Below are 27,049 nucleotides of genomic sequence, written 5' to 3'. Positions count from 1 at the left end.
CAAACGTGGTTGCCAGGGATGGGGAAAGACAAGGGGAAGGGATAGATAGGGAGTTTGGGATGGACATGAACACACTGCTGTATTTAAAATGGATAACCAGCAAGGTCCTACTCTATAATACAAGGAACTCTGCTTAGTATTATGCGGCAGCCTGGATGGGAGAGGAGTTTAGGGGAGAATGGATACATGTATATGTATGGCTGAATTCCTTTGCTGTTCACCTAAAACTATCACAACATTGTTAATAGGCTATACCCCAATACAAAATCAAAAGCTTTTTAAAAACGAAAATGAAGTAATAAATAAAGTGGTCATAGATACGCTTTAGAAGGATAGGACATTTCTGCTGACACCTAAAGAACGACAAAGAGCCCACACACAATGGAGATGCAAAATGGAATCTTTAGTAGAGATTCCAAAGGAAAGGGCCAATGCAAAAACCAAGCTTGGCATGAAGAAGGAGAAGGAGAAGGAGGGGGAGAGAAAGAGGAATGGGAGGAGACTGTATCTAGAAAGAAGTGAATAAAAGAGAGAACAGCAAGAGAGGAAAGCAGAGTAGATGAGAGCCAGGTCACGACTTTAAAAGCCATTATAAGAAACTGATTTTTGAAGATACAATGATAAATCTTCTGCATTTTAAAAGAACAAATTAAAATCTGATTTAAATTATTTAAATCCTCACCCTGCTATGTGAGGACTTCCCTGGTAGCTCAGCTGGTAAAGAATCCGCCTGCAATGCAGGAGACCCCAGTTCAATTCCTGGGTCAGGAAAATACCCTGGAGAAGGGATAGGCTACCCACTCCAGTATTCTTGGGCTTCTCTGGTGGCTCAGATGGTGAAGAATCCTCCTTTACCTCCTTTACGAACCCGGGAGACCTGGGTTCAATCCTGGCTTGGGAAGATCCCCTGGAGGAGGGCATGGCAACCCATTCCAGTATTCTTGCCTGGAGAATCCCATGGACAGAGGAGCCTGGCAGGCTACAGTCCATGGGGTGGCAAAGAGTTGGACACCACTGAGTGACTAAGCACACCTACATGAAGAATTAACGACAATGGAAAAACAACCAAAGCAGAGAATCCACCTAGCACCGAGATCTTGGTTTTTAATACCATTCTCTAATAAAAGGAACTAGGACCCCTTGGAGAAATGGCTGATTCTAGGACTGGGGCAGAAAATGTATAAGATAAGCCAGGAACATCAAGTAGTGCCAGAGAGGAAGGAAGGGCTCGAAAATAAACAAGCAAAGAAACAAAAAGCCCTACATTAATGGAGATATGTAAAAGGGATATAGAAGCCATCTCAAAGGCTCCCAATAGCCAAAATTGGAACAAAAATGAGCAACAAAATAACCCAAAGTATAAAATAAATATCCATGAGTCTATATTGATATAAACAAATGATTAAATAAAAAATTAGGGAAAAAGGTGCAAATCTCACTTGCAGGAGAATTCCAAATAATTTACCCATCAAGATGGGAAGCATAACTCTTTACTCTTTAACTGTGAGCTGTGCATAATGTCTTCCTTCCAAAGGGGACAATATGAGAAGGGGGAAACAAAGAGTAACTTCACATGGGGTGAAACCCCATAAATACTCCTCAGCCAAGAGACCAAGTTCAGTATAAAAAAAACAGTGTCATGTTGATAGTATGCACCCTTGAAATGAGGTAATGAAACTCTCTCTTCACTTCTGTGGTCCTTCCCTAAACCCATAACCTCCATATAATCATTAGAAATGGAGATAGGAATGGCAACCTACTCCAGTATTCTTGCCTGGAGAACTCCATGGACAGAGGAGTCTGGTGGGCTACAGTTCATGGGATCGCAAAGAGTTGGACATGACTGAGTAACTAACACAACAACACAATCATTAGGAAAACATAAGAAAAACAAATCCCAACAGACAGGCAGCCTACAAAAGACCTGACCAACAGTCCTTAAAATTATAAAAGTCACCATATGACCCAGCAATCCCACTACTGGGCATAAACCCTGAGAAAACCACAATTCTAAAAGACACATGTACTCCAATGTTCATTGCAGCACTATTTACAACAGCTAGGACATGGAAGCAACCTAGATGTTCATTAAAAGATGAATGGATAAAGAAGATGTGGCATAACTATACAATAGAATATTATTCAGCCATAAAAAGGTATACATTTGAGTTAGTTGTAGTGAGGTGGATGAACCTAGAGCCTGAATATACAGAGTGAAGTCAGAAAAAGAAAAACAAATATCAGGTATTAATGCATATATATATGGAATCTAGAAAAATAGTACTGATGAATCTATTTGCAGGGAAGGAATGGAGGTACCCCGTGGAGGAAGGAGAGAGTAGAACAAATTGAGAAAATAGCATTGACATACGTACACTATCGTATAAAATAGGTAGCTAGTGGGAAGCTGCTATACAACAGACAGCCCAGCTTGGCACTCTGTGATGATCTAGACGGCTGGGAAGAAGTCGGAGAGGGAGGCTCAAGAGGAAGGAGATGTATATAATTACAACTGACTCACATTGTTGTATGGCAGAAACCAACATAACAATGTAAAACAATTATCTTCAATGTAAAAAAGTACAAATCCTGCAAAAAATGAATAAATAACAATAAAATTTTGAAGGTCATCAAAAATAAGGAAAGTCTGAGAAACTATCAGAGTAAAAGGAAGCCTAAGGAGACCTGATAACTAAGTGTTATGTAGTACCTTAATAGGATCCTGAAACAGACAAAGAACATAAGGGGTAAAATAAAGAAATCTGAATAAAATTAGCTAATAAAAATATATCAATATTAGTTCATGTATTATAACAAGCATACTAAACAAATGTAAGATATCCATAGGGGAAACTGAATAAGGGAGTACATGGGAACTCCATACAATCGCCTCAATTTTTCTGCAAATCTAAAACTGTTCAAATTTGGCAAAACTAATACAATTATGTAAAGTTTAAAAATTAAATAAAATTTAAAAAAAAAGTCTATTTAGGAAAAAAAAAGCAAAGAGACCATCACATTAATTTAGGTCAAAGATTATAAAGATGATGATGAAGCAGTGGATATGGTGAGGGGTCAGATTCAGAACACATTTTGAAAGTGCACAGCACAAAATACGTCGATAGATTAGATATGGGGGTGAGGAAAAGGAATCAGGAATGACTCTTGGGTTTTTTGCTCAAGTATGTATGGATGTGAGAGTTGGACTATAAAGAAAGCTGAGCGCCAGAAAATTGATGCTTTTGAATGGTGGTGTTGGAGAAGACTCTTGAGAGTCCCTTGGACTGCAAGGAGATCCAACCAGTCCATCCTTAAGAAAATCAGTCCTTAGTGTTCATTAGAAGGACTGATGTTGAAGCTGAAACTCCAATACTTTGGCCACCTGATGCGAAGAACTGACTCATTTGAAAAGACTCTGATGCTGGGAAAGATTGAGGGCAGGAGGAGACAGGGACGGCAGAGAATGAGATGGTTGGATGGCATCACCAACTCAATGGACATGAGTTTGGGTTAACTCCGGGAGTTGGTTAGGGACAGGGAGGCCTGGCGTGCTGCGGTTCAGGGGGTCTCAAAGAATCAGACACGACTGAGCGACTGAACTGAACTGATCTGGATAATGAATAGTACCTTTACTTAGCATATGGGGGGAAATGAAAGAAAAATAGATTGTGCTGCTTCTGAGTCATTTTGCTACCTCAATTTTTTGCTAATTAATTCCCGATTTATTCTTGTGAGGTGGTTGAATCAATAAGAAAATTTCAAGCTGTATGGTCCTACATGGGATCCCAGATTAGTATAATTTTTTAATATTTTTTAATCTCAAAGATACTACAAGAATGCTTTATAATAGAAAAGTATATAACTGCCTTAAAAAGAGATGATGCAAAATATTTCTTGACCTTATTTGGAGACAAAAATTCATATTAAATCACCAGTTCCCAAAGTCCACAGCGATGAATCTGGAAAATGTATGATTATATCAAGCTTTTAAATAGCACAGGTTAATCTGGAAATCTATACTCTCATATTCTCCAGATGATTGTGACAACCACTGACCTGGATGGCATAAAATAAAGAAAAAGTTTTCCTATTTAAAATAACAAAGCATCCCAAGTTCCTAATTATGTAGAATTGTGTCTATTAGTAATTTCCAAAAAAAGTTTTTGCCCAATAAGGAAGTAAAAAAAATCCCCATCACATTGTGTAAACTCCCACCTTCCACCTTCCAGATTGTTGTGCATCACTTTATAAAGTTATCTGTGAAGCACTGAAGTAAGTGCCAAACAAGTAAAAGATCTGTCAGAAAAGATCTAATCCCACAGCAAAAAATGACACATTAACCACTTTCTTGGTGAACTTCTTAAAAACATTTGATGTCAAAGCTATTGTTTCTGGCCAGATGAATCAAATGATAAAACTTTCGGTTGTATGGTTTACTCAGACTAGCCTAGCAAATCATCTAGAAAGATTAAACACTAAAAAGATGTGTCTTGTGTGGTCAGTAAGTTTACATTCCATTAAACCCCCCAAGCAAAAATAATACGAAAGACAAAGATTCAATACCAAGAAGCTTTCCTTTGAGTCCGGAAACCATGAACTGAAGTTTACTAGAAGATCTGAATTTTCATTCAGTCATAGTCAAGAGTATTTATGGAGTGCTCACTATGTGCAAAGCACTCTATTTGAAGGAAGAGGTCTCGTTTAAAGTAGCCATAATTCAGCCCATAAAGCCCTTTATAGCTAAAGATCAACAGTTGGAACCTCAAGCAGGAGCAAGTGCATAGCTGGTTCATACTGAAGGATGCAAATGTAATTTGGTCAGTGCTGCTCAGTTTAAGTTGAATGGGCCTTTGCAGTTTGTGTAAATTCCACTTTCTGGGTGGTCTTCCAGAGCAATCTCAAAGAGGGCACACCACAGAGGTACTGGAGTTAATTTATGCTTATGTAGACTATGAGTCATGCAACAGCCATTAACACTATATACTTAAGTGAGTACATAGAAGTAAAATGTGCAAATCTCCAGCAACATAAGGCCGACTTTCCTTAGGGCAAAAAAATAATTGCAACTGGAATGACCACTAAAAAACAAATCTAGACACAAACGAACAAAAGTATAGTTTGTTCCAAGTACAATACGAGATAATAAAGACAGAAATAGCAGAAGGAATCTTAGGTTACAGCCAGCTAATCCATGATCATGAAATAAAGGAATAATAAGTCAACGTCTGTTTTGATGTTGACTCTCCCTTCCTTTGTCCACTCACTGGTGGTGGCGCAATGCAGTAAGTGTTCAAAGAGTGGAAACAACAGCAACAGTAATAAGAACTGCCATGAGTGGAGCTCTGACTCCACGGCAAGCATGGTTAACACTTACACACAAGCAAAGAACCCAGCTACTCCCCAAAATTAAACACTAAAAACTTATCTCATAGATGGATATTAATCTAAAATTTTTTATTTTACTTCTTGCCCAGAAATAGAAGGGGAAAAGTTAATCTTTTCTAAAGTTTATTCTACCTGTTCTTTAAATCTTTTTCCCTTGTTTCTAATACCTTAAATAGATCCCACTTTACAACTTTATGCAATTTATAAAAAAAAAAAAAATTTCCCTTCAGTTTGTTTTCCATCCAGTCACAAGAGATTGGCCTCAAATTCCTATTTTAACTATAATGACACAGCTATGATGACTGTGTTTTGGGGGATTATTCCAACTTCAAAAATTTTGCTGTATCTCCACGTCAGCTTGTGGTTTGAAAACACCAGATTGCATCCTAAAATCTTCACAATCTTCTTTTCATTACCAGGTCTACCAAACTTGTTTTCTAATACCACCAAACCCCAAGGGAACTCTCCTCAATACTCTGTAATGGCCTACATGGGACAAGAATCTTTAAAAAGTAGAGTGGACATTGGTGTGTGTGTGTATATATGTACATACATACATATATATACATATATGATTCACTTTGCCGTACACCTGAAACTAACACACCAAGAATTTTTTTTTTTTAATTGCCAAACCCAATGACTAATTCGTATTCTTCTGAGTCTCAGCACTACTTCACAGTCTAGTTCATGTCTCCTATAATATCTATATATCCAACTTTGGCCTGCATACTAAACTTAAACATCTTCTTATCTACTTTGGCATTTCCCTGTGTGTGTTATCAGTAATGTTGGCCTCACTGTAAGTTTCTCAATTAAGAAAAGATTTCGTGGTCAGAAGTTTTCAAAAAATACTACATACAACATTCTACTCCTAAAGCTCTACAATGAACACGAGTGAATTGAGCACTCCTTGATTTTTATAGTAAAGCAACCATTTGACTCATTTTCACTCAGTGTTTTCCAATAAGCAATCTTGTTTCACTCATCAAAAGAACTCTTTTAAAAATTTTTTTCATTGAACACATTAACATATCGTGGAGCTCCTATAATGTAGGAATAGTATTCTGATTAAACAGATACTCTGTAGAACATACTTTGGGGAATACTGATGCACCTGAAATTATAGATTAAAACCTGAAATCCATCATGCTTCCAAAACTGCATTCATCATCTTTCTTCCCAAGCCAGGTGTTAAACATCAAATTAATCTTTCAGTTCAGTTCAGTTCAGTTGCTCAGTCCTGTCCGACTCTGCGACCCCATGAATCGCGGCACACCAGGCCTCCCTGTCCATCATCAACTCCCGGAGTTCACTCAGACTCACGTCCATCAAGTCAGTGATGCCATCCAGCCATCTCATCTTCTGTCGTCCCCTTCTCCTCCTGCCCCCAATCCCTCCCAGCATCAGAGTCTTTTCCAATGAGTCAACTCTTCGCATGAGGTGGCCAAAGTACTGGAGTTTCAGCTTTAGCATCATTCCTTCCAAGGAAATCCCAGGGCTGATCTCCTTCAGAATGGACTGGTTGGATCTCCTTGCAGTCCAAGGGTCTCTCAAGAGTCTTCTCCAACACCACAGTTCAAAAGCATCAATTCTTCGGCGCTCAGCTTTCTTCACAGTCCAACTCTCACATCCATACATGACCACTGGAAAAACCATAGCCTTGACTAGATGACCTTTGTTGGCAAAGTAATGTCTCTGCTTTTCAATATGCTATCTAGGTTGGTTATAACTTTTCTTCCAAGGAGTAAGCGTCTTTTAATTTCATGGCTGCAATCACCATCTGCAGTGATTTTGGAGCCCCAAAAAATAAAGTCTGACACTGTTTCCACTGTTTCCCCATCTATTTCCCATGAAGTGATGGGACTGGATGCCATGCTCTTCGTTTTCTGAATGTTGAGCTTTAAGCCAACTTTTTCACTCTCCACTTTCACTTTCATCAAGAGGCTTTTGAGTTCCTCTTCACTTTCTGCCATAAGGGTGGTATCATCTGCATATCTGAGGTGATTGATATTTCTCCTGGCAATCTTGATTCCAGCTTGTGTTTCTTCCAGTGCAGCATTTCTCATGATGTACTCTGCATATAAGTTAAATAAGCAGGGTGACAATATACAGCCTTGACGTACTCCTTTTCCTATTTGGAACCAGTTTGTTGTTCCATGTCCAGTTCTAACTGTTGCTTCCTGACCTGCATACAGGTTTCTCAAGAGGCAGATCAGGTGGTCTGGTATTCCCATCTCTTTCAGAATTGTCCACAGTTTATTGTGATCCACACAGTCAAAGGCTTTGGCATAGTCAATAAAGTAGAAATAGATGTTTTTCTGGAACTCTCTTGCTTTTTTGATGATCCAGTGGATGTTAGCAATTTGATCTCTGGTTCCTCTGCCTTTTCTAAAACCAGCTTGAACATCTGGAAGTTCACGGTTCACATATTGCTGAAGCCTGGCTTGGAGAATTTTGAGCATTACTTTACTAGTGTGTGAGATGAGTGCAATTGTGCGGTAGTTTAACAGCTAAAGACTTTCACCAATCTCACAATTCAGACAGTTGATAAATCTTTTCAGCTCTTACTGTCTGTTGTCTGTAGTGTTTTTTCCCTCCCTTACATCATCCTATTGATGTCACCCTAAGGGAAATCTTTTACCAAGCGTAAGAATAAGAGGAGAGCTTTAAAAAAAATAATCCAGGCTCCATCGCAAACTTGTTAAATCAGAATTTTGAGGAGAGAGGCTTGGAATCTGTGCTTTTAATGGACAGCCAGATTTGCAAATTGCTAAATTAGACCATGGGTTTCCCTGTTAGCTCAGCTGGTAAAGAATTTGCCTGCAATGCAGGAGACCTGGGTTCCATTTCCATCCCTGGGTTGGGAAGATCTCCAGGAGAAGGGAATGGCAACCCACTCCAGTATTCTTGCCTGGAAAATTCCATGGACAGAGGAACGTGGAGGGCTATTGACAGAGGAACCTGGTGGACTATCGTCCATGGGGTTGCAAAGAGTCAGACATGACTGAGCAACTTAACAAACACACACACAAAGTAGACCATGGGCTTCCCAGATAGCACTAGCGGTAAAGAATCTGCCTGCCAATGCAGGAGACATAAGAGACATGGGTTCGATCCCTAGGTTGGGAATATCCCCTGGAGGAGGGCAAGGCAACCCACTCCAGTATTCTTGCCTGGAGGACCCCATGGACAGAGGAGCCTGGTGGGCTACAGTCCATAGGGTCACAAAGAGTAAGACATGACTAAAGTGACTTAGCATGCACATGCATGCAAAGTAGACCAATAACTTTCCATGACTCTTACCCTCTGCCTAAACTAAGCATTTTTCAGTTCTCTCCCCTCATCTCTTCAAGTGACATGATTTGAGTCTTGTAACCATCAATAATCTCAGATATGCAGATGACACCACCCTTATAGCAGAAAGTAAAGAGAAACTAAAGACTCTCTTGTTGAAAGTGAAAGAGGAGAGTGAAAAAGTTGGCTTAAAACTCAACATTCTGAAAACTAAGATCATGGCATCTGGTCCCATCACTTCATGGGAAATAGATGGGGAAACAATGGAAACAGTGACAAGGCTTTATTTTGGGGGGCTCCAAAATCATTGAAGATGCTAACTGCAAGCCATGAAATTAAAAGACGCTTACTCCTTGGAAGAAAAGTTATGACCAACGTAGACAGCATATTAAAAAGCAGAGATATTACTTTGCCAACAAAGGTCCATCTAATCAAAGCTATGGTTTTTCTAGTGGTCATGTATGGATGTGAGAGTTGGACTACAACAAAAGGTGAATGCCGAAGAATTGATGCTTTTGTGGTGTTGAAGAAGACTCTTGAGAGTCCCTTGGACTGCAAGGAGATCCAACCAGTCCATCCTAAAGGAAATCAGTCCTGAATATCCACTGGAAGGACTGATGCTGAAGCTGAAACTCCAATACTTTGGCCACCTGATGTGAAGAACTGACTCATTGGAAAAGAGCCTGATGCCAGAAAAGATTGAAGGCAGGAGGAGAAGGGGATGACAGAGGATGAGATGGTTGGATGGCATCACCGACTCAATGGACATGGGTTTGGGTAAACCCTGGGAGTTGGTGATGGACAGGGAAGCCTGGCGTGCTGCAGTCCCTGGGGTCGCAAAGAGTTGGACATGACTGAGCGACTAAACTGAACTGAACCACCAGTTGCTCTTCTCTGAATGTGGTCCATTTTGTCTATAAACCTTTTAAAGCAAGAGTTTTATACTGAACCACAGAGTATAGTCTGGCCAACTTGTGAGATAATGGGACTCAGTTCAGTTCAGTTGTTCAGTCGTGTTTGGCTCTTTGCAACCCCATGAATCACAGCACGCCAGGCCTCCCTGTCCATCACCAACTCCCGGAGTTCACTCAGACTCACGTCCATCGAGTCAGTGATGCCATCCAGCCATCTCATCCTCTGTCATCCCCTTCTCCTCCCACCCCCAATCCCTCCCAGCATCAGAGTCTTTTCCAATGAGTCAACTCTTCGCATGAGGTGGCCAAAGTACTGGAGTTTCAGCTTTAGCATCATTCCTTCCAAGGAAATCCCAGGGCTGATCTCCTTCAGAATGGACTGGTTGGATCTCCTGCAGTCCAAGGGACTTTCAAGAGTCTTCTCCAACATCACAGTTCAAAAGCATCAATTCTTCGGCGCTCAGCTTTCTTCACAGTCCAACTCTCCCATCCATACATGACTACTGGAAAAACCATAGCCTTGACTAGACGGACCTTTGTTGGCAAAGTAACGTCTCTGCTTTTCAATATGCTATCTAGGTTGGTCATATCTTTTCTTCCAAGGAGTAAGCGTCTTTTAATTTCATGGCTGCAATCACCATCTGCAGTGATTTTGGAGCCCCCAAAAATAAAGTCTGACACTGTTTCCCCATCTATTTCCCATGAAGTGATGGGACTAGACGCCATGATCTTTGTTTTCTGAATGTTGAGCTTTAAGCCAACTTTTTCACTCTCCACTTTAATGGGACTATCAATTATCTATTGTCTCCTGCATTTCTCTAGATCTGCCTTTATGCTGGACAAGTACAATCATCTCCATGCTCTGCAGCAAATTGCTACTTGTTAGAATCAACTCTGATCTGTAATAACTACCAGAATATGAATCACCCAGCAAACAGATATAACTTTGGAGAATTTTAAAGCATGACTTACCTAAAAACCTTCTGATCTCTGTTCTAAATTAAGTGGCATGCCTCCGTTTCTCTACTGAACTTTAGGTCTGAAAGCCACAATTTATGTCAATCCTTATAATATTTTCAAATCAGTGCTCCACATTTACAGACTGTTTTTTCCACTTATAAAACATTTCAACATTATTTACTTAATCCCCTCAAAAGTTCTTGTGACATGGGTCTTATCCTCATCTTACAAATGAGGAAATTAAGGCTCAAAGAGGTTAAGTAGCTTATTCAAAATCACACACAGTAAGTGAGGAAAGTTGTGACTTTAACCTCGTGTCTTGCACTTTAATCATACCTTTCTCCACTTTAAAATCCAAGTATAGTCACTTGGTCATCACCAGAAAATTAGCACCAATTAACACCAGAGTGTGATAGCTACCAGATGGAAGCAAAAAGAGCCATCACCTAGAATCTGGGGAGGCATTATAACATAATACAGGAGCTAAGGAGTGGTCTCTTTGGGGTAAGGCAGCCCTGAACTGGGGTCCTAGCTCCATCTCTGACTGCTAGTGTTACCTTGAGTAAATTACATGTCCTTTGTGAGCTTTAATTTTCTGTTTCAGTTACAAAGAATAAAGGGGATAATTTTCTTTAAAGGGCTTACTGTAATGTTGGCAGGTGGTAAGACTTCATTCTTTTTTTTTTTAATTTTTAAAACCCTAAATCAAACACAATAAACAGTTTACTGAAATAAATCTGTTCAGGAATAAATACAAACCTTCTGACTTTGGTGTTCCATCCTTCATCAGTTACCTCCAGATGTCTAGAAATAGGGCTATGTGAAGACGATGGGAAGATGGAAGACAGTCACAAGGAGGGAGAGAGTTTGAAATGATGCTTGAAGTGGAAGCCCAGAGAAGGTATGCAAATAAAGGTTAGAGCTAAGTGTAAGCTCTCAGTGACTGCCTCCCCTTGGTTATCATCACCACCAATCACTTAGGGATAGAAGAGAGAGAAAAAAGAAGCAACAACTTACAAAAGAAGGCCGTAAGTCAATATCCACTTGAGATGGGAATAAATTATTAAATGGACATACTTTATATTAAACTTATAATTTAATCACATTCATACAGAATGTGAAATGACATTCCACTTCATTCTTTCAAATTATCACTGGAAAAAGGTAAACTTGGAAATAAAAAGATAACTAGTAAGGACCTACTGTATACCACAGGGAACTCTACTCAATACTCAGTAATGGCCTAGGTGGGAAAAGACTCTAAAAAGAAAGTGGGTATATGTATATGTATAACTGATGCACTTCGCTGTACAGCAAAAACTAACACAATATTGGCAATCAACTATACTCCAATAAAAGCTTTCTAAAGGATAAAGGTTAAAAAAAGAAAAATCATCAAACCTATGTTCAACAGACATAAATAAATAAATAAATTGGTGTTTGTAACATTGAGTAAAGGTAATATTAAAATAATATTTTTCTTATTGCTCCCCCCAAAATATGTATCTTTTTAAAAGAATTAAAAGAGTAGATAAGCACACAAAAAAGTCACCTACAATCCAACCACACAGATAACTACTGTTAACATTTAGTATATAGCCTTCTAAACTATTTTCATATATATGGAAATATATGTATTTTACAAACATGGGGTCATATATAATTATTGATTGTAAACTTCTAAGTTTGTTTAAACTTCTTTCCAGATCACCAAATATTGTTTTGCAATACTAGTTGAAATGCCATACACATTTTCCCAGATACTTCATTTAGTTAGCCCCCTATTTTAGATATTTTAAGTATTTCTTTTTTTACTACCACAAAAAGAGTGATTAAAAGCATTCTTGTAGCTATATCATTGTGCATAAACATGACTGTCCAGCATTAATTCCTAGAAGTGTATTTGCTAGATTAATGGCATGCAGACTACAAAGACTTTTGACATAACTTATTAAACTGTCCAGAAAGTTACTAGCAGTGCTAATTTCCCAGACCTTGACCATCACTGGATTTGATGATACTTGAAATGTTCACTAATTTTATATATAAAAAACTATTCCTCCTTTTATTCCTTTTTAAAAATTACTAACAAGTGAATAATTTTTGCCTATACTTATTACCTATATTTCTTATTTTGAAAAATATCTGTTTATATCTTCTGCCCATCTTTTCAATGTTTGTCTTTCTTAATTGATTTGAATATTAATTTTCTATTTGTCACATGGATTGTCTATATAATTTTTTCCAGTTTGTTTACCAGTTTTAAAGTATTATTTTGATTTATAGAAATGTAAAATATTTAGGTAATCTAACTTAATATTATATACTTTTTCTTTTTGATTTCTGCTTTGGGAATCTTGTTTAGAAAAGCTTACTTCACCCAAATGTTATACCAATTTCCTACTTACAGTTTCCCCTAGAACTTGTATGGTCTTACTACTAATATTTAAAGTTTTTATTCATCATAGACTTCATTGGATAAGATATATTTATAAGATACTGGGTTGTAAGATATTGAGGGTGGGAGTCTAAATTTAGTTTTTAAATACTTTGTTGGTTGCCCCAACACTATTTATATATGTATTTCATTGATTCTATTTGGCACTTTTTATTCCATACATGTTAACATCTCTGAAACCTGAATGTGTCTGTAATAAACATTTCACAACCTACTTGGCAAGTTTTTTCTTTTCTTAGTGCTACTTGAAATAATAATAAATCCTTTAATTAAGGGCTTCTTAGATTTGACAATCATAGTATTTCCTTCTAATATTTCACTAAGTGTTTCTTTTTTAATTAAAGAATGCACTTGGAATTTTATAAAAATCTCTCCTGGGAATATACTAAAAATTTCCATAAGCTATTCTGGTACTGAACTATTCATACATTCCTAAGCTAAGCCCTACTTTACCATGGCATATTACTCACTCAACACAGTGTTGGTCCTTATATCTACTTTCATAAATAAGATCAGTCTATAGTTTTCCTTTGTAATGTCTCTGTCACATCTTGGTTTTAGAGGTATGTTCAGTTCAGTTCAGTTGCTCAGTCGTGTCCGACTCTTTGAGACCCCATGAATCGCAGCACGCCAGGCCTCCCTGTCCATCACCAACTCCCGGAGTTCACCCAAACTCATGTGCATCGAGTCGGTGATGCCATCCAGCCATCTCATCCTCCACCATCCCCTTCTCCTCCTGCCCCCAATCCCAGAGGTATGTTACCTTTGTCAAAGAAGTTGATAAGCTTTCTTCTATTTTCTGTGATTGACACAGTTTATACTAGCATAGGGATAATTTTTTTTTCTGTAAAAGTCTAAGCTGGTTTGTGATAACTCTTGATTGGTTATAGAGTTACTGGTCAATTCATTTATAATTCTTCTTTAGTCAAATTTTTTATTTTTAGAAAACTATGCTGAGATTTTAAATTCATGAGAATAGGGTTTTACATAGTATTCTCTTACATTTTCTGTATCTGATTTTATCCCATTTTCATTCCTAGTGTTTTGACATTCCTATGTTCCTTTCTTGTTTCTTTTCTATTTGGCTTGATAGAAATAGTTCTCTTCATTGGTCTTTTCAAAGATCAACTTTTTGGATTTACTTAATTCTAATATTTTATTTTTCAAGTTAATTTATCTAAGTGCTTTTAATATCTTCTGTTTGCCTCTGATTTTCCACCTGATTGCCTATGATGTGCCTAGATGTGGCTTTCTTTAAATTCATCCTGCTTCAGTTTTGTAGCATTGTTTGAATCTGTGACCTGAGTTTTTTCCTCAGTTTGAGAAAATTCTTGACTATCATGTCCTTCAAATGTTGCTTCTTTCCCATTATCTTTTTCTTCCCTTTCTGTGGTTCTAATATATTTGGAAAAGACTCTGATGCTGGGAGGGATTGGGGGCAGGAGGAGAAGGGGACGACAGAGGATGAGATGGTTGGATGGCATCACTGACTCCATGGACAAGAGTTTGGGTGAACTCCGGGAGTTGGTGACGGACAGGGAGGCCTGGCGTGCTGAATTCATGGGGTCGCAAAGAGTCGGAAACGACTGAGCAACTGAACTGAACTGAACTGAATATATTAAACCTGAAACTGTGTATCTTATATTACCTTACCAATACCTTTTCATATTTCTAGCTCTCTTGGCTTGTCTGAATCTATCTACTTACCTGTTTTCTGTTCATTAGCCCTGCATTCTTCTATGTCTCATACGATATTAAATTCATCTCATGTGTTTCTATTTCAGTTATTGCATTTTCAGACCTAGAACTATTTTATTCTTAACAACAGATTTCTGTTCTCTGGTGAAATTCTCCATCTTGCAATCTATTTTCATAAATATATTAATCACAGTTATTTTAAATCTGTGCCTGATGACTTGACTATCTGGATATCTGAGCCATTTACAGACCTGTTTCTTCTGTCAGTTTATTTCCCTTGGTCCTTTACTTTGGTATGCCTGGCAATTTTTGATGAATGCCAGACATTGTGTATGAAAAATTGGACTCTGAATGATGATGATGTAATCTTCTACAGAGGGTTTATCCTATTCTCTGATAGGCAGCTGGAATGGGGTGGGGAAGGGGGAAAGATTAACTTAATCTAATCAGGGACTGAACTCAGTTGGGGTTGGGTTGCAGTTTTTGATAAATTTGGTCTACCTTTGATTTGTCCCCATTATACTGGTGTGCTAAAGCTCAAAAAAGACTATTGTTATAATTTTTAAAACTTTGGGATATAGTTGCTGAACATAAACAATATTAAAAACCAATTATATAAATTTAGAATTAAATTATAAACAAAGATAATACATATTCAAAATTCACCTCTTCTAAATTTTCAACTAAATTTAACTATTGTTCTATGCTATTTACATCTGTGTATTTGTATTATAAAAATACTGTATAATGATGTTACTACACATCTCTTGTCAACTCCACATTCAGTAATATGAGAGTTGTAACTTGAAATAGCCTAAGGTGGAAGTATCTGCACCACAAGAATCAGCAAGCCCTACCAATCAGGGTTTATCATTTTGTAGATTGTTTGGACCAGCTGTTCTCAACTGTTGGTAATTTTGGCTGCCCACCCCCACCCCAGGGTATTTGACAATTCTTGGGATTATATTTGTCATGATGGTGGGGAGGGGGTGGGAGAAAAAGAGGGACAAGAGCTACAGCTATCTGGTGGGTAGAGAATAAGGATGGCCTAAACATCCAAAAATGTATAGGGCAGCCCCCTATGACCAGATATTATCCAGCCCAAACATCAATAGTACTAAGGCTAAGAAATCCTAGTCTCCTGGCATTTCTGCTTCTAAACATCTGGAATCTTTACCTTTCTCCCATTGCCTAGAACTGGCAAACGCCTTTGAGGAAAGAAGTGAGCATTTTATCCCAGTTTATTTTGTTGTTCCTACTGTAATTTTTCTAGTGTTTTGCGTCACTATTTAGTTCAGTTGTTTTTAATCCTTCTTATATTTAGTAAACATGTTTGACTACATTTGATATCACTTTTGGTAGCTGACCTGGTCTATTTTCACTTTCTGCTCTTTTCAGTGTTCCTTGTAAAAGGTCCCAGCCATGTCCATCTCTGCCTTAGTTGGAATAGGTGCATCTTTGCAGTTGCAAGCAGTGCTACTGTTGAAAGAAGCATCCACTAAAATTAAGTTCCCTGAGAGGTCTCTAGATGTTAGCTTGAAAAGTGCGGCAGGGGGTAACAATTTAGAGACTCCACGTTTTTATTTATACTTCTACCATTCCAGTATCAACTTGAATCATTTAACTCTGCTGTTACTCTTGATTTACTGGAACTAAAGCCATTTATTTAATAAATAATTTAAGTAGCCAGGCTATGTAGCATCTTAGCTCAGTTGGTAAAGAATCCACCTGCAGTGCAGGAGACCTGGAGTCAATCCCTGGGTTGAGAAGATCTCTGGAGAAGGGAAAGGCTACCCATTCCAGTATTCTGGCCTGGAGAATTTAATGGACTGTATAGTCCATGGGGTTGAAAAGAGTCAGACACTACTGAGCGACTTTCACTTTCATACCCCTGCACAGGGTGCAGATGTTAGCTGCAAAAGTCCTACATCATGACCTCTTCTCTCTAGAGGTTTCTAGATTTGTTAGGGACAGACTTGTAAGTAACTAATGTATTAAAACTCTCAGTTACTTCATCTAAGTTCCATTATTTGGGGAATTTAGAATCCACATTAAATTATTGGATAGAAACTGACTTAATTTTAGATTTGTATGCTACTTATATTTTACCATGTAAAATTTTAAAGCTGCAGTCTTCACAAACCTTATTTATATGTATATCTTTATATCTTTTTAAAGTATCTAAAAATTGAAAAAAAAAAAACCTTTTGACCTCGCTGCACAGCATGTGGGATCTTAGTTCCCCAAGCAGGAATTGAATCTGCACACGCTGCATTGGCAGCATGGGGAGTCCTAACCACTGGACCACCAGCGAAGTCCCTTAACTATTTTCTAAATTGAAGTATAGTTATTTTACAATGTTGTGTTAGTTTCAGATATATGGCAAAGTGTATCAGTTATACATATATGTACATATGTTTGTTCTTCAGAATCTTTTTCATTATAGGTTATTAGGACTATAGTTCCTCATGGGTCCTTACGGTTTATCTAGTTTATATATAATAGTATGTATATGTTAATCCCAAACTCCTAATTTACCTCTCCCCATCACTATCCCCTTTGGTAAACATGAATTTCTTTGCTTTCTGGGTCTGTGAGTCTATTTCTGCTTTGTAAATAAGTTCATTTGTATCTTTTTCTTAGATTCTACATGTAAGTGATATCATATGATATTCATCTTTCTCTGACTTATTTCACTTAATAATCTCTAGGTCCTCCATGTTGCTGCATATGGCATGTCATTCTTTTTATGGCTAACTAATATTCCATTGTATATATGTGCCACATCTTTATCTGTTCATCTGTCTATGGACATTTAGGTTGTTTCTATGTCTTGGCTATTGTAAACAGTGCTGTTATGAACACTGGGGTTCATGCATCTTTTCTAATTATAGTTTTGTCTGGATATATGCCCAGGAGCAGGATTGCAGGATCATATGGTAACTATTTTTAGTTTTTTGGGGAACCTCCATACTGTTTCCCACAGTGCCTTCACCAGCAGTGTAGGAGGGTGCCCTTTTCTCCACACCCTCTCCAGCATTTATTATTTGTAGACTTTGATGATGGCCAGTCTGACAGGTATGAGGTGATACCTCATTGCAGTTTTGATTTGCATTTCTCTACTGACTGCTGATATTGAGCATCTTTTCAAGTGCCTGTTGGTCATCTGTATATCTTATTTGGAAAAATGTCTATTCTTTTATCAGGTTGTTTGCCTTTTTGCAAGCCGGATGAGTTGTTCTTTATATCTTTTATAGCATGTTTATGTGTTTATTTCATTTGGTACAGAAGTACTCTCAGTTAGAAAGGGCTAATGTTATTCTTACCATTTTACAGATGAGAAAAATGAGGTGGAATGTTTAAGTAACTTGCTCACGGTTATGCAGTTAAGTCCATGCTGGAACTTCATAAAACTTTATTTCCGCTTGGTACTCTGGATAGCTTCTGCACTTTTCTTTGATAATATTATGTGGTGGGTCACTTATCCATGTATAAGACACACTGAAGACATGTATCTGAGTGAAAATTTATGCAATTCTCATTGAACTGATGACCATGTTTTGAAAAAAGTATTATTCATTTATAAGAAGAGCAGCTTTGTGGACTGCCTCAGAAGTACTGGCTAAAACTTGTACATTATAAACTGTCTTCAAATAATTTCAAAGTCTGTGAATGGGAATAACAGATGTTCATTAATTTTCTGATGTATTTTCATATAATTAGGATACATTTACATGAATTATAGTTTTAAAAGTTTTGCCTATTATGTTTCCCAATTTATTATGCATTCTAATTCACTAAGAAAAAACTAATCTATTTCTGTCTACATTGGAAAAATTAAACAACTAGGATTTAGTTAAGGAAATAGAAGGCAAGATTACCTTTCCCCATTTTTCCCCATTCCAAGATACACAGACAGTGCTGTACCCAATGTCAACTATCCAAAGATTTTATGTGTAATTATCACTTCAATTTTTCTACATGTGTCTATGTAGTTTTTAATTAGAGAAATGCAGTTACAATTATCTTTGCATATTGTCAGACTTTGAATCATGCCTTACTCTAGTTTTCAAGTTTCTCAAACTGGAGTTGTTCTTTATGTTATGCTATGCTTTTATGATTTTACTATTTATGCTTTTCTTTTGATGGTTTAATGAATCAGGTTTAATTAGTCAGAAAAACTAACAATATTTTTCTCTCCCTATCTTTGCCAGTAATTCCATGAAGTACTTTTCTTTCATTCTAGCTGTGGTCTTGCCCTGAGCTTTCAGGTGATTTGAAGACAGAACAGTAATTCTCTACATTACAGATGCTTTCCCTGTATATCATTGTATGTATGGACAAGACAGAAAGGATCAATGGGATGAGAGAAGTCAATTTGGTATTCTCTTCAAAATAATATATGAGTTATTTAGATATAACAAAAGTTTAAGTCACTACTCAGAAATCTAGTTCATTTCATAATGGTTTCACCATACTGGAGAGCTTACTTTGTTAAAGGATTTAGAATGAGGTGAAGGGCAATTCAGGTCTTTTAAATTCAAGTTAAATGTACTTTGTTAAAGGTTAAGAAACATTTGCTAGAATTATGAACAATTTCCAGCTAGAGTTCCATAAAAAGAAAGCTTGAAGTTAAATTCATGCTACTCTTCCTGGTAGAATTCCATAGTGACTGGAATGGTTTATGAGTAGATATCATATGGATAGGAAAAGAATTGGAAGAATGGAATTTGAATAGAAAGTAAGGATGAAAAACTCCTTCATTCTTCCCCTATCTCCTCCCCCTCTGTGCTCCCAACACACACACACACACACACACACACACACACCACTCTATCAGAAGAGGGAAAACTTATGTTGAAAGTCTCCTTTAGTAATAATAAATGGAATAGAATAGTTGAATAAATTGTGTGTGGTACTGAACTGGAATTTCTTCAGTGAAATGGCTTATGTTCTTAGAGAGCTGAAAAAAGGCTTAAATCTTCTAGTAGCCTGGAATAAGATTGCACAGGAGGCGCATGTGAAATGCAGCATGTGTGAACAGTTTTGCCGCAGAGTCCCATCTGAAACAGCAACATAGCTGGAGCAGTGACTCACCACACTAACATCTACTGTTAACAGACAGACGCTCTCTAGTAAAGCCTGCACTTTCTCATGTTAGAAGGAGCTTCTTAGACTGTTGTGATGGTATGATATGTTCCTCAAACTCGGTCAGGCCACTTGAATTTAACATTGTTGAATACTTGCCATATACTTGGCATTTTTCTTACACCTGTTTGGTTTTATTTTCCCCACTTTATAGGTGATGAATTTGAGGTCACACATCTGGCTTGGTATTCAATTCAACCCATCAATTGATTTCAGCCCGTGCTTGTTCTGATTGTCTGATAAAAATGAAGATATAAAGAAATTTCAAGATAGAAGGAAAGACATTTAAAAGAGCTCATGTCAGGTGGCCTCAATTTTCTCAGAAATATAGGGACAGAATTTAAAACAGAAAAGTGATAAAAAAAATTTGGAACACAGTTCCTTGAGAAACTGTAACGGGGGGTTAGTAGTGAAAATAAAATGACTTTCCAGTTTTAATAACTAGAATCCAGCCCAGAAATCCAACTGCTGCCCTACTTCTCAGATGGTAAATGGCCCGATGGCTTCCTAAACACTGGCTACATCTTCCTGCTCAGACTCCAAGGGACTTCCCTGAGGATAGCCGCCAGCCTGAAGCTGAGTTCTTCTTAATGGCCTGCCATGATGCATCTGCTTATTTTGATTCAGCCCTCCCTGATGCCGGAAAAGATTGAGGGCAGGAGGAGAACAGGACGACAGAGGGTGAGTTGGCATCATAGACTGAATGGATGTGAGCTTGGGCAAACTCCAGGAGATGGTGAAGGACAGGAAAGCCTGGCGTGCTGCAGTCCACGTAGCAGCAAAGAGTTGGACACGACTGAGCGACTGAACAAGACAACAGCCCTCCCCAGATTGGAAGAGTCTTCAATTTTCAACTTAAATACTATGACAAAGGCAGATTTTTCAAGGAATTGAGGTGTGTGTGTATGTATGTGTGTTGCATTTGTTCAAGCATGCCGAGTAAACTAATCAGATATGAGTGATCAAAATAAAATTTTAAAATTCATTTTCCTATAATTAACTTTGTTCTTTCCTAAAAGTTTGAGTATTACTGTTTTGAATCCATGTACACCATCTGTATGTTCTTCACAAGATACTTATCCTCTCAGTTTCTTCATTTATAAAATGTTTTGCTGTGAAGACTGAGTTAAATACAAAGCACTTAGAACCATAATAAGCAAGAAGTAAGTGCTATGTACTCTTGATTATTATTTACTATTATTATTATCCTCATCATTAGTGAACCTGTGTAAAATGAGCTATTAATTCAGTGCAAGGCCTTATTAGTAAACATGTAGAAAATAAAAACTGTCTTATGTGGCTCCTGAAAACCTTAAAATTATTAGGAGCTGATTAATATGGTTAACATTGAGGTTTATTAGCTGACAAGGAAAAACGTTCCCACTGAAGCTACTAAACCCCTGTTTTCTTTTCTTTTCAGCTCCAGAAATCTATCTTGTGAACTGTTCTGGCTTAATTCCCATTTTCATCATGCGTTTGTCTTATTCAAAGTCTTTCCACAGTCTATCTCACAAACTTCAGACATGCCTCTGATCAACAAACAAATATTTGGTGGCTATTTTATGCCAGAGGCTAGAGATATAAATAGATATAAATAGCGCTTCCCTTGTAGTTCAGTTGGTAAAGATCTGTCTGCAACACAGGAGACCCAGGTTTAATCCCTGGGTTGGGAAGATCCTCTGGGAAAGGAAATGGCAACCTCCTCCAGTATTCTTGCCTGGAGAATCCCATGGACAGAGAAGCCTGGCGGGCTACAGTCCACAGGGTCGCAAGAGTCAGACACAACTTAGCGACTAAACCACCAGAGATATAAATACGACTAAGGCATGGCCTTGCAACTGTGGAGTTTACTTACTAGTGAGCAGACAGGCACATAAACAGATAATTACAAAACAAAGTGGGACTTCCCAGGTGGCGCTAGTGGTAGAGAACCCGCCTGCCAATGCAAGAGACCTGAGACACAGATTCAATCCCTGGGTCAGGAAGATCCCCCGGAGGAGGGCATGGCAACCCACACCAGGATTCTTGCCTTGGAGAATCCCACGGACAGTGGAGCCTGGAGGACTTCAGTCCACGGGGTTGCAAAGAGTCGGACACGACTGAACAACTTAGCATGCACTCACGCACAGAACAAAGCAGAAAGTGCAATGAAGGAAATGCATGCATACAAGGTGCTATGGGAGCAGAGATGAAGAACACCAGAGTTCACCCTGGAAGGCTCAGATTTGGCTTCTGGAGGAAAGGATGCCAAGGCTTAAAGAATTTCAAGCAGAAACTTAAAAGGCTTCGCTGGGATCCCAAGGCTTCCTTATTTGCTCCTTTTAACCCTCTAGACATTTCACCATTACTCCCAACATAACTCACCTCCCAACTCCTTCTGCACCAGTCTCAGAACTGTTTCCTTGAAAAACCCAGTTTTGATCCTATCTCTAATTCCTTACCTCGTATGGCATTCTCTATCAGATGTTCTCTGCCTGGTGGTGTGTTCTCATCTCCTGCATGAAAACAGACCCTACTGGAATACAGTCACATACTCTCCTATTACTCACGAAAGCACTTCAAACAGGTATGTGCAGATTAATGTTGTTTCTCCACAGTTTGTCATTATTTATTGTTTATCATATCACACCAACAAAACTATAAATACATTAAGGAAAAAAAGTGTTCACAAATTTATTTTGTTTCACAATACCTGGCAAAGTGTGAGCAAAATCCAAGATGTCAAAAATACTTTCTGAATTAAATTATTTCACCAATGCCTTTTATGGTTTATCTGATGTGCAATAAATTCATTTTATGAAAATTTAGAAGTTCAAATAGCCAGAGAAGAGAACATTCTTACTTCTGTCAGTTAATTTACTAACTGAAAGTCAGTAGTACTATATGAGAAATAAACTTAGCTTGGTAGAATTTGTGAATGTGAAGAAAACGTGAACCATGGAATAAATTACGCAGTTGGTTTATAAAGCAGCCTGTGAATAACGTTCTTGTACTTGGTAAGCAGTAAAAAAGCAGTATATTGTTGAGAGGGAATGTACTTAGGGGAGAGTACAAGTTTTGAATGGCCTTTTATGTAAGGAAGTATTTTATATATACATATATATATCAGTCAAGTAAATGAAGAGAATTATACATATATGTGAATGTGGGCACATACACACACAAAATGAGTGTGAGTAAGGTAACAGAAATGGCAGTTGGAAAAACAACCTTTTCATACTGCTAATGATTTTAAACTCAGCACTTCCTTCTTATTACTTTTATTTATCTGTTTTCCTCCCACTGTTTTTTGTCCTATTGTTCCTCTATTTAGTCTTTTCTGCCGAATTTTCTCTCCTCACTCCCTCCTAACAAACAAAACCTCCACACACTTTCTCATTCACACTCATACTAACCCAAGTTAATTGTTCCCACACTTTGTGTTCAAAGTATGAAACCAGCTATATCAAGAGGGGGTCTGACAGTGAAGCCATTAATTCACTAGACTACTGAGTGGCTTTCAAACTTTTGCTCACGAATCCCTAAAAGAATTTTGAATAAAACAGAGACTCTGTGCCAGTTATCAATACATTGCCTCTCACCTCTAAATGTATCTTCCTCACCTGCTTTGCTAAAATGGAGCTGGGACCTTTAAATATTTTTTTTTATTTGTCAGCCAACACAATATTAAACTTTGTCAGTAGAGGACACAGGAGAAGGATACAGGAGAAGGAGGTTTTTCCTTCTTGGTTTCAGTATGCTTTCCAAACAGGCTCCTGCAGAGCCCGCTGCCTCCCTGGCATGTGGCTCACGTGGTGCATGGAGTGTCCCGTATTTGCAGGCCCTAGCAATGGGGACAGCTTCCCCAGCACCCAACTCCCTGGTATACACAGCCTCTCTGGTTGCCGACACTTTGAGCCACGCTGCTTCTCTGGCGATGGCTCCTGTGACTCCAGTATCTCCTCTGCAGCAAGGTGCTGGTTTCAGGGCACGGGGATGAGCAGCGCCTGGTGGCCAGCAGCCTGCCCTGGCACCTCCCTCAGGTAGTTTTGGAGTGGAGGGCCCCCAGTGAGACACTTCCCTGCAAAGAGCTTTCCCCAGCACCCCAGAAAGGAGGTATCCAGTAAATTCCAGGAGGCAGATTCCCAGAAAGTTGCACCATCGTAGCCCCATAGTGACTCCTGGGCCATTAGCCCCTGGAAACAGGGGCAGTTTGCAGGGGAAGCTTTCCCTTGAGGTCTGTCTCAGCCCTAGGGGTCATGGTCACTTCCTGTATTTGCTGTCTCTACATTCTTCAGAATTTCTATTTGCTTCTTACCTACCAATCCCTCATCACCACCATTCTCTGTCACATGTAGTCATTCTCTGTATTAGACTTTCCTGTTCAAATTATTGTGTGGCTTCTGTATCCAGATTGGGTGCTGACTGATACACACTTCCTCATACATTTTAATGTGATAGCTAAAATTTCTTACCAAGAAGTTAAATAATTGAAAAAAGATAAATTATCTGGTGTTCTGAATATAGATATTCTTAAAATATATTTTTGTCAAAACCGTAGAGTGATGTATCTAGATCAGTTAATGAATGGAGAAGACTACTGTATAACCTGATTGCAAACTGTCTCAAGTAAATCGGATTTATTTCCTGTACACACATATATACACAAAGACTTTCATCTAAAAATTTTGAACAAATATGTCCGTACATGTTTTCATGACACACATCTCACTTATGACTGGTAGAACATGGATAGACAGACAGACAGATGGAGCGATAGATAACAGACAGCTGGCAGGCAGACTGAGTATCTCCAAGATGAAATACTGTTTCAATACTTTTTTTTTTTTAACCAGTTCAATACTTCTCAATGTTTTATTTTTGGTTTTTTTTTTTTTTTTGGTTTTTTGGCCTTGCTTTCAAGGGTCTTTCCAGAAGTAATGCATTCCTGAACTGTCGTTTTGCTCAATGCCTTAGAGATTTTTACCCTGTGATGATAAATCATAGTAAGCATTGGGATGGGTGGAAGCTATGCCATCCTTTGTGAAGTGGGAGAAGGGGAACCATGACAGAGGAGATTGGAAGGACGAGGTGGCAGACTACAGACTCCCTCAGTAACAGACAGCAGTTTCAAGAAAATGCTTGCATAGGGCTGAGGATCAGAAAATTGCTTCCCTCAAAGCTGTTCATGCCCTGTGGACACCCAGGGTACAAGTTTTCCAGTATGAAGAAAGCAGCGCCAGACCAAAGAACTACTGCATTCTATACTGAAGGCCAAAGAGAGATATTGTTCCCCCTAAAACTGACAAGAAACCAAGTGGGACAAGTTCAGCATTTTTTTTTTTCATGTAATGCAGACTAAAAATATTAAATTATATTCCATAAAAATTTAGAAACTAAAAGCTTTCCTTACAAGAATGCTAAAGTTTCCTTTAGAGTCAGTATCACATCAAATATGAAACTCCTGAACCCCACCAGTACCTATGGTTGAATAAAGGTCTTGCTTTTACTATTTGTGACTCAAGATGTCACATGGCTTAAATCCTTCATTTACAGTGGCTCTGTTTCTTATTTAAAACAGTGAGTTTTCCTTAGATCCACTACTTCACTGCATCATATAATAAGGAAAGAAATGAAGAATCTTAAACAAAAGCAAAGGAGATGTGGCCAATTTTTACCATTTGGGATATTAACAAGTTTAACATGTCTCGGCAACTATCTTAAGTGTTATATCAACTATTATGACACAAACTAAAGGTGTTGAAATATAAAGACGTGTGTTTTCTGAGAGGAAATGGGTGACAATTTGAAGGGCTGGTTTTTTTTAACAGAATGAATAAATACATAAGAATTCAGAACAGATTCTCAACCAATACTAATGTGCAATAAGGTTTATGCAAGTTAAGAAAGATTTTAAACTCAAAAAAATTTTTTTTAAGGAAACTACTGTTTCCTGTTATTTCTGGAAAATCTGTAAATGCTAGTGTTTTCAAAAGGAAACATTTGCGAGGAGATATTAAGTATGTTTTACAAGCTACACATATCAGATTCTTGTTTGTGCATTTCCCCTAAGAAATTTGTAATTCTGTTTTAAATAAATGACACTTACTCGCAATTAAAGTTTCTTTTTATTCCCTAAATCAGCATCTCCATGGGGAGTATGGGGCTCCTAGGATTTTTTTCTTCCTAAATAAATACATTTTTAATAAAGAGTTTTCTTTCTTGGATAACATCCATAATCTCTAGAATACAATGTCTGACTTAACTATTCCATTAAAAAAAAAAAATCTATGTACTGCCTGTTTTATAGTAATCTATTGGGATCTTTAAAATAAAAGATTTTCGATCAATGCAAAACTTTAAACTCAGAGTATGTAATTTACTTACATATGTATAAATATTTGTTATAATTCCCACTTGACTGTCAATAAAGGTATTGCCCTTTACTGCAGAAGTGTGAATAATCCAGTTGGTGGATAATATTCAATCTGAAGGATGCATGTAAAGAACTTCCAATACGGTCCAATAAATAAATTTAGGGCCATCACTTGGTGATAGAAAAATAAATAAATATAGACATTTTTATGTTCACCAAAATCTCTTTCATAGCTCTGCTAAGCACCTTGGTTACTGAGATGAACAGGTTAATGCTAGGTATTTTAAAAGATTCGAGTAACAAGAAATCAGCCAAACTGATTTCTACCAAACTGGTAATTTATTATGAAAGCCAATAATTACTTTGTTTTGTGGTGGGGGGGCAGGGAGTAGAAAAATTAGAAATAAGAAAATTTAGGAATGGGAAGATCGAATGTGAACAGGCAAAATCAAGCTCGTTACCATCTGTGATTTGCTCACATCCTTAGGTTTTTAATATACTTACTTAAACAACGGAGTTCCACAAACAACACATTTGTATATTCCAGGATCTTTGTGATGTGTATATTCTCCTTCGAAGGCACTGATACACAATAAACAGAGAATAAAAAAAATTAAACAAAGTTAGCATTATTTCTTATAGAACGTATTTGCTTAAAATATATTTCTCTAATAAATCTTTCAAGGGCTTTTTGTTTTAAAATGAGAACAGACCAAACATATGGAAATCTGAACATTACTAATATATTTCAAATCTGTATAATAAAATGTGCATATAACTACTGCAAACTAATACAGGTTAAATTTAAAAAAAAATCAAGCTGTCTAGTTATGT

General features: G+C 37.7%; 1 protein-coding gene across 6 annotated transcripts in view; it reads right to left on the bottom strand.

Moving 5' to 3' along the window:
- Positions 1-27,049, bottom strand: part of MSRB3 (methionine sulfoxide reductase B3) — a 180,360-nt gene that overhangs the window by 91,130 nt on the left and 62,181 nt on the right. For all 6 annotated transcript variants that reach the window (XM_070370544.1, XM_005910352.3, XM_070370543.1 and 3 more), the window contains one exon: positions 26,720-26,797. In XM_070370544.1, the coding sequence (XP_070226645.1) occupies positions 26,720-26,797 (78 nt within the window). The remainder of the gene's footprint in view (positions 1-26,719; positions 26,798-27,049) is intronic.

The sequence above is a fragment of the Bos mutus genome, chromosome 5, assembly GCF_027580195.1.
Source record: "Bos mutus isolate GX-2022 chromosome 5, NWIPB_WYAK_1.1, whole genome shotgun sequence".
NCBI lineage: Eukaryota > Metazoa > Chordata > Mammalia > Artiodactyla > Bovidae > Bos > Bos mutus.
Note: the sequence above shows the minus strand (reverse complement) of the source record. Positions and strands in the feature narration are given on the sequence as shown.